Source organism: Glycine soja, chromosome 10, assembly GCF_004193775.1.
Source record: "Glycine soja cultivar W05 chromosome 10, ASM419377v2, whole genome shotgun sequence".
Taxonomy (NCBI): Eukaryota; Viridiplantae; Streptophyta; class Magnoliopsida; order Fabales; family Fabaceae; genus Glycine; species Glycine soja.
In genome coordinates, this window is record NC_041011.1 from 46,335,224 (window position 1) to 46,343,905 (window position 8,682).

At 32.7% G+C, this 8,682-nt stretch overlaps 1 protein-coding gene across 3 annotated transcripts; it reads right to left on the reverse strand.

Annotated features, from left to right (window-relative positions):
* Nucleotides 1-352: 352 nt before the first annotated feature.
* LOC114369752 (actin-related protein 2/3 complex subunit 1B-like) lies at nucleotides 353-8,358 on the reverse strand. Of its 3 annotated transcripts, none has more exons than XM_028327003.1 (16): nucleotides 8,290-8,358; nucleotides 8,080-8,169; nucleotides 7,502-7,544; nucleotides 6,542-6,618; nucleotides 6,319-6,413; nucleotides 5,674-5,743; nucleotides 4,930-4,999; nucleotides 4,428-4,501; nucleotides 4,301-4,343; nucleotides 3,789-3,870; nucleotides 3,385-3,473; nucleotides 3,187-3,272; nucleotides 2,903-2,966; nucleotides 996-1,102; nucleotides 710-765; nucleotides 353-607 (listed from the first exon to the last, which is right to left on the reverse strand). In XM_028327003.1, exons 2-16 carry the CDS (start codon nucleotides 8,115-8,117, stop codon nucleotides 546-548), a joined length of 1,056 nt encoding a protein of 351 aa, XP_028182804.1. In that variant the 5' UTR covers nucleotides 8,118-8,169; nucleotides 8,290-8,358; the 3' UTR covers nucleotides 353-545. The 3 variants fall into 3 exon arrangements, with proteins under 3 accessions (XP_028182804.1, XP_028182803.1, XP_028182802.1); XM_028327002.1 differs by having other exon boundaries at nucleotides 7,502-7,587; nucleotides 8,290-8,357; XM_028327001.1 differs by lacking the exon at nucleotides 8,290-8,358 and having other exon boundaries at nucleotides 7,502-7,587; nucleotides 8,080-8,244.
* Nucleotides 8,359-8,682: the final 324 nt, after the last annotated feature.

Genomic DNA, 8,682 nt, shown 5'->3' on the forward strand with positions numbered 1-8,682 from the left:
AAAACTAGTATTTAGAAAAGTCAAATGAAAATTTGTTATATTTAAAAGGACCAAAAAAGTAAATAAAAAATTGTACTTAATGGACAACTTAAACTAACACAAGAATTATACGAGAAATAAAGTTTTACAATGGCTAAATTTTAACAACTGGAAAACGAAGGACCGAATGAAAAAAATGTCATGTATAGAGAAAAGGAACAACATTTAAGTCGTCTTCTTTCTTTCTTTTTTTTTGGTATTGACATTTAAGTCGTCTAAAGATAAACACTTCTATTTTATTGTCAGAATATATATTATTGGTTATATATCTTTTCCCGACAGAGTCGTTGCATGGGAAAAAAAACAGCCAAAATATAGAGAAAGAGAATACATTAACATTAATATCCAGGTACAGTTTATAAACATTCAAGGGGCTGATATCTGACACTTTCAAGCCTTGATTATAATGATTAGAGATCACTTCAATCACTCATAACCAAATTAATTTACAAGGTATAATGCTGCATGAGACAATCAGTTTCAGACACTTTACCACGAAGATGAGCTTATAATTCCAACAGGTCTTGCTCATTTTCCAAATCCCATACAACAATTCTTCCATCCAATCCTGCAGATTCAATGAGTAGGCATTAGCAAAAGCAGCCTAGCAAAGAACATTATCAGCACAAAAAATAACAAATATTCAGATGACCATCCACCCTCCACTAACCTGATGTGCTGAAACGCCTTAGCAATGTGCCATGATCCCCAAGAGGCATAATACAACTACAAGCCAAAAAATCAACCAGCCATTAACAGTTTATATGAACTTTAAGTTGCCTGAATCCCACTGTTAATGGAATATCCATCCATTGTGTTGTGGGTAGGAGCATAATAAATTGAGCCGAACAATGGAAACCGCTACCATATAATTGAAAATCTCAGCATTTTAGAAATATGTAACATAACCAATAACATTTGGAAAAAGTACGGAGGTCATGAAAGGAGATATATACTTTATACAGTTTTCGTGAACAGTTCCACGAGTTCTTGAAGTTTCAACTGTATCATTGCTCACTCCATGCTTCGATTGGCCATAAAACTTTCCAAATGCTTCAGAGAACTGATTAAAAGACACAATTTGACAAATGAAGGAAAGAGTAAACCTCCAGTTAACAACATAAAGAGTAATACTACATGATTTAGCTATGCCAACTAATGACCTCGTGCCAACCTATCTAAAGCTTGATTTAGCTGTCAAATTTCACATCACAATATGAGTTTTAGATAATAAGAAAATATACTTAATTGCATTTTTTGTCTAGTGTGCAATTTTTGTCCCTCACTAATTTTTTGTTCCGAAGCCTCAGTAAAAAGGGAGGGCTATGTTAAGACCATCGACAAATCAACATTACCTAACGACCTTGTTTTGATTCATGTAGTTGACCTTACCTAATGAAATAAGACTATTGTTGTTGTTGTTGTTAGTCCCTCAATATTTTAATTGCTACAATCAAAATCCTTTTATCACTTTTTCTTTACACAAAACCCTCAAATCCTTGTTTTTCACTTAAATTAGAGGTCTTGGATGAATTTGAAATAGAAAATTATTTAAAAGGTTCAGAAAGTAAATTTTTGTTGAAATTTGAAAGATTTTGTAGGGTGTGAGCTTAATATATTGAAAAGGGAAAATCTAGGACTTTTTCAACTTAGGGTTAATATGATGTTTTGATTGGTAGATTTTGAATGAGATTTTAAAATGGTTCAATGGGTTCAGTTTGTGGAGATTTTGATGAAAAAAATGTGAACTCAAGTGTTGTATGTAGAAGAAAGTTGACTAATGAACTTGATTGTAGCAATCAAAAATGTTGAAGGACTTGTTTTTTAGCAATATAAAAACAAAAATGAGGGACTTGTTGACCAAAAAATTAAAAGTACAATTAAGCCTAAGAAAAACAAGTCATCAAGCAACAAGTAAATAAGGACACAAATGAAACGGCACCAATTCAAACAATTAGCCATGTAATGAACACATCAAGAATGTGCTTAGCCACAAGAAAGGATATTTTTGAAAATCATAATTGATATTCTGATTCTAGTATTAATTACAGTTTATAGGGATATTATCTTTGATTTAGAGGAAACAGAATAAGATTAACATTGATAATCCGTAAAGGCGTGTTTCAAGTTTAGAGCCTAGACAATGCTAACCACCAATTGAATCATGCTATGTCATGTGTGCTACTGAAGTTCAGAAAAAAGATTATGATTGTTCTTTTGACAATGAGGTAGCTAGAAAGGCAAAGGGATGCTTTAGTCAACGATGGATCAGTTCATTTTCCATTTGACAATTTCTTTAGAACCAGTGATTTTGCTTTTATGAGATTAAAAAGGAAGTGCTATGGAAACCTTTCAGCTTGTGTTACAATTAACAATAACTACATACTGTATTGTTCTAATTTTCAGCAGTAACTTAACCCTTCCATTTTAGAGGATATATATCCTCTGCTAATTGTATTTTCCCCTTTTTCCTAAAAAAAATTTAGTTTTCTTTTAAAAATCTCAACCATAGTGTCTTATCCTTGTACCTTAGTAACTCTTTTTTAATAATTTGTGGGGTTCAACTAAATGTAGTCATGACAAAAGTATCTTCATTAGACATCAAAATGGAGTTATGTCCCCTTGAGCTAACAGCATTATTTTTCCCTGACATTTCTCTTTGATCTTTCTAATTGGTCTAATCTAAATGTGTTAAGGATTTAGGAGGATCAGGAATTCTCTCTATATCAAGCTAGCCATGCTACAACTCCATCAGTATTTCCATGTTAGACATTAAGATTAATGAAATTGTTTTCCGGCAGGAGATTCATGTTTCTCATAGCTTAATCAATATTAAAGAATCTTTTGCAAGAAATTCAGTTACCTGTGAGCCATATCTTGATCCAGAAGATACTGCTTTCCGTTCTGCCAAATATCTGACAAAACTCCTAGAATAAAAACACATCAAAAGAGAAGGAAAAATAAATGAGGAACCAAAATAATCACTTTTCTTCCACCTAGAAAGATAATTAAAAGCATCGTTATTTAGAGATGAAAAGCCTCAATAATTCTAGCTCTACTAGAAAGTAGAATGATTGCACACAAATTGGCCAAGTCACATTGATAAGGACAATCTTAGGAAACAAAAATATCTGAATTTGCACGTACCAAATTCCCCTTTCATCTGCAGCAAAAACCATTGGGTTACAATCAAATCCCACACCTATCACTTTTCTCTCAGAAACAAATAATACCTGAAAACATGTCATACAATGATCCACCAATTCCAAAAATATATCAGTAAATTATCCACAAAAAAAGCCATGGGAAACTAAAAATGGTTAGACAGAGTGGATGCTGACCCACATCACGGAGCGGCAAATCACGGAACACAACATTTTGGGCCAAAGGAGAAGGACCAACATCATCAACAAAATATATCATAGAATTATGACCTGTGTAATATCAACAAATACAGTTGGTCAAAAGACACAGACTTAATAACGTATAATGACTTCACAAGCTCCCATGATTTAATAGAAGAGCCTGATAAATAAATACATTTTATTACAATGGGTCAAGATAAATAAATCAAATCTTTTGAGCACCATGAAAACCTAAATACCTAATAGTACCAACATGTTTATCTTTAATAACTCTTGACATCAGAAAGAAGAAAAATGAAAACAAACAAAAGGAAACATTTAGCCTGCTGCCATAATATAAGCTAGCAAAGTGCACAAACCAGCCAGAGGAGAGAATTTTCACACCTACATACGCTAGAGTATTGCCACTTGGTGACCACTTGACTCCGAATGTCCAAGACGATGAGAGATCAAGCTGAACAATTTGCTGTTAGACAAGAAAAATATTATAAGCAGATGCTACACTTATCCAACAGGTCTTTTCATGTTATTTCTCTATTTTCTGTGGTTTTTGAGGAGATGGAAGAAAAATTGTTAGCAAGAAAACTACTTAGAAACCATTATTCAGTTCATTATTATAATTATAATCTTATTCAAATCAATTCTTTCAGCCACATTCAGTCATTGATCGATATGCTAAAAATGTTGAAATATATAAATACAGACATCAAGACCTTGACAATTTTTTTTTATAAATAATATCAGTTTCAACTTTACAATCAACAACAGGTGAATAATATATCCATAAACAAGCTTCACAAGCAATGTATTGCAACATGTGTGAAAATTTATTATACATTAAGCTGATCATAAATATAAAAAAAAAATCATATGAGGAATAAGAGTTAAAATTGAACCTCTCCAAATTTTGAATCTGGTGAAGTACCCTTTTTCGAATCCCTGTGCCAATTCAACATTTAAACTTGAATGATTTAAAAAATAAACAGAAAAAGTCAGCCACATTCAGAGTTTCTTTTATCATACCTTGCATCAACGCCTTTTATAAAGGTGGAGAATACTCTGCATTTCCCATCTGTGGATGTTGTAGCAAGAAGAATCTGCAGTTAAACGAAAAACAAAGATGATGTGCATAGGGATTTTTACATCACATAACAAATATATTTCAAAACACAATTATCTAAAATTTGATTCTGAAAGCAAAATGATCTAACAGACCAAGACATTATTTGGGTGAAACAATAGAGGAAACAATTTAGAAAAAAGAGGGTGAATAATATATTTAAAATATTGATGATTACAAATAAATCATAATAGTAATCCACAAATATAGCCATATAAAAAAAATCATTTCAGAGAATTTCTCAACAAGCCAAGGAAGTGCAACCTAACCTGGAGCTGACTTGGTATACAAGAAAGGCTTTTAATAACTACTATAATAAGAACACTTGGAATATATATCTATCTATATATGTATTTACATAAGTATGTATGCAAGGATGCATGTATATGAGAAAATCAGACTAACATTATCGGGATGCCAAGAAACACTTGTCACAGAAGAATCATGTCTTTTCCTGATAAGTTTGCTGACCCACCTGCAAAGTAGATACAAATATATAAAATAACCAATGAAAAGAAAAGAAAGATCCATGAAATTTTTTGAAATTTTAAGGTTCCAAATATATCGACTATGGGTGTCCATGGGTAAGGTTGGGTTTGGGATTTTTTGGACCCAACTTGCTCATGAAAGCAGTGGATTGGATTCGGTCAAGTTAAGGATAGGCCATTAAGGAAATACTTTTTTCCTTCAACCTAATCCAACCAACCCACTCATGAGTGAACTCTAACTGAATACAAAATGGAAAATTGATTACACATTTTACACATAACAACTCTAACTAAAGTCAACATAAATCCCAAATTAACTACAAAGTAGCACACCCCATCAATTTGAATTATTAAACATTATCAAGGTCAACATTTATGAACGTGTCAAGGACATGAACTGGCGGCTATTCCAGTAATAGAAGATTTATATAGCGGGGAACTAGATGCCTTGTAAACCAATTAAAACAATCCTTCACATGTTAGGTTATTTTACTCAACAAACTATTGTCTAAACTCTAAACACACCTTTAAACAGCCAAGTCTAAAACTACAGTCTAAGCAGATCTAAGGTGAATCTATAATACAAAAACTAGACATAACCATTATATTGCCAGGATGCAAATGAACTTGGGAAATAAAGTGCAAGGGAACACTGACAGACCAGTTGTTCTCCTGCTCATAGTAGCATATACAAACAGTTTTGGCTCCACTTCCCACTGCAAATTTGTTTTCTGCCAAAACAGAATTTGGAAATGCATCAGAACCATATAACTTTTAACAACAATTTCACAGAATAATTAACAAAAAATATTTAGACAACTATTCTAGAAAAACCAAAATAAGAAAAAGGATATTACAAAGAAGGTGAGCAAGCACCTGAGTAGTGAAGGGCAAAAGTGGCCCAGTGGAGGATCAAACCTCCAATATTAACATTACACCCAAGACTAGGAAGACTTGGGTTGGCAAAAATATGACAAATATAAAATTGCACCAGACATGCATGACAAGGGCATGACTAGAGTTAGCTTATATACTATAGCATCTTAGCCATCATAACATCTTCCAACACAGGCACTAAGTGTAATCCAACAGTGCAGAGGGTGGAGAAGGAAGCAGAGATTTCACTCCTACACATTTGGTTTAAATTCTGAGATGACTCAGACACCAAAAATATGCTTATCTAATTCTAGAAGGCAGACACAACTCAACTTTATTTGCCCTACACAAAGGTTCATGAATATATAAACATATCCTCACTTAAGAAGAGAAGCATAGAGAAACTGAAACATGGCAACATGTTTCAAACCTTTTGGACTCCATTGAACACAAAGAGCAGCACGGTTTAGTCTAAGAATCACAAGAGTTGGCACCCATTCTGATCCTTCCAGGTTCCAGACATATCTACAAAGACCACATGGTTTGTCTTTTAATTTGTTATTTTGTATAGTGTATATATATAAAGGCAATGCTAAAAATTCACCAAGATCTAGGGTGATAAGTATAATGTTCTAAATCACATAGGCACTCACGAATTCCGATCATGGGATGCAGTAACTATTCTATTTGATCTTGCACTCCAGTCTATCCCAGAAATTACCTGGTCATGCTGAGAAAAAAGCCAAGAAATGACTTAGAAACTATTCATAAATTCTCCAACCAAATTAGTTAATCCATTATACACAGAAATGCATTAGAAAAAGAAAATAAATCATTATATTATTCTTATCAAGGTTGTGGGGATCCTTTGGGGCAAACCCAATCTATTCTCTTTCTTTATCATCAATCGAATCACTGTTCAAGACCCAGGATTCTATTTTATCATCAATCCAATCACCATTCGCGCTTTATATTTTTCTTATCAAGGAATAGATTGCTTTACTTGGATGCCAAAAACACCAAAGAAATTATTCCATAGAAGAGAGATTGCAGAGCAATCCAAAAAAACAAATCAGAAGCTTTTTTCAGAAATCAATTCTGTTGAATTTGTAGACTTTGGTATATGGTGAAAGGAAGTATGAAAATTGAGAGAAATTCCAAAGAGGGAGAACCGTGGAAATAGGTTAATTTATGTATTTTGAAGTAAATTGAAAAACTAGGTGAGTTTCACACAAGTGCATTATATAAGCTCTTGACTCAACTCACTATATAACAAAACCATTATCTGAATATAACAAACAAATCCCTAAGCAACTTCAGCAATTGATCACATGAGTACATGAGTTCATGGACAAAGAATCAATTGCTACTAGACTCAGATATTCATATAACAGTATCATATAAAGTAAAATTATAATATAACTTATTGCAGAAAAAATTGCATTCATTCTCACAGTCTGCCCAATCACTTTTGACAATCTAAATTAACTTTATAAGCACCAAAAGCACCAATTTTGAATATCTTCTACTGTGATCACATACAGAAGCAAGAGTACAGAATTAATAGCATTGTTTTAATTGAGAGAAAAAAAGGAGGAATACTAGCAGAGTACCTTTTGAAGAACATACAACTTTTCCCATTTGTCTTCAACCAACCTATAGATGTGCACTTCATTATTGTTTGGACATAAAGCAACCACTACAGAAGGAGATAAATATATTACAATATTTCCTAGACGAAATTCAAATCAGATTCAAAACAGAAACGAAATTACTCAAACTGATTATCAAAACAATCAAACAAGTTACAAATCTTTAATAGACGATTAAACACACCAGCATCAACAATTTTCCGAATTTTAGGAATCCAAACGATTCATAATTCAAAGCAATAACACATAGAGATTGCCAACTTCGCCACAGCTTCGCTCGATTACAAGTGAAAAACTTAAAACGCATAGAAGGAAACAAAAAATTAGATCCAATCAAAATCGCATCTACAAAAGCGAGCAACTTCCACAATCCATCAAGGAACGGAAGAAATAAAAAAATTGAAACCACCGTCGAATCAAATTTCCTAAAATTCGTAAAAGAAAAAAGAAGAATCGAAAGGCCTATTCTATTCTCTCTGGAAACAGTAACAATTTTCTCGGAATCCAAACAGAAAAAAAAAATAGGAGAAAGTAATTACTGGATTGATCGGGGCTCCAAGCGTGGCAAGTGATGCATTGCGCGAATTGGTGAACTGCCATCACCGCCATATTTTCTTCTCTTCTCTGCACTGAGCAAAACAGAGTGAGAGTGAGAGTGAGATCTGGTGAAGTGAAGTTGGAAATCAAATCTTTCTATGTTTGGAACTTATTAAAAAATGAATTTATGTAATATCATGTTATATTTTTACAGTTTCACCCTTGCAGTAAGAGATTCATCAACTTGTGTTTATATGTAAGTACTCTATATCTTCTTGGCTAACAGCCTAACAATACTAGGCACTTTGCATGTAAATGTATATATATTACATTACATACATGCTTTTTCCTCATAGCTCAAAATTATTATGAATAACACACTAAACTACTTTTTTTATATATAGAAATCACATTAAACTACTAAAGGCTGTTGTATATGATTTTCTTCTCAAACAGGGAAAAAAATAGGGCAGTGGCAAGAATTCAGAATCTATATTGGAGAAAAGATTACTATATTATTAATCAAGTTAAAAACAGAATGTCATACCAAAACATAAATATCCTCTCATAAGAATACAATTTTGGATACTTCATAAACATATTTT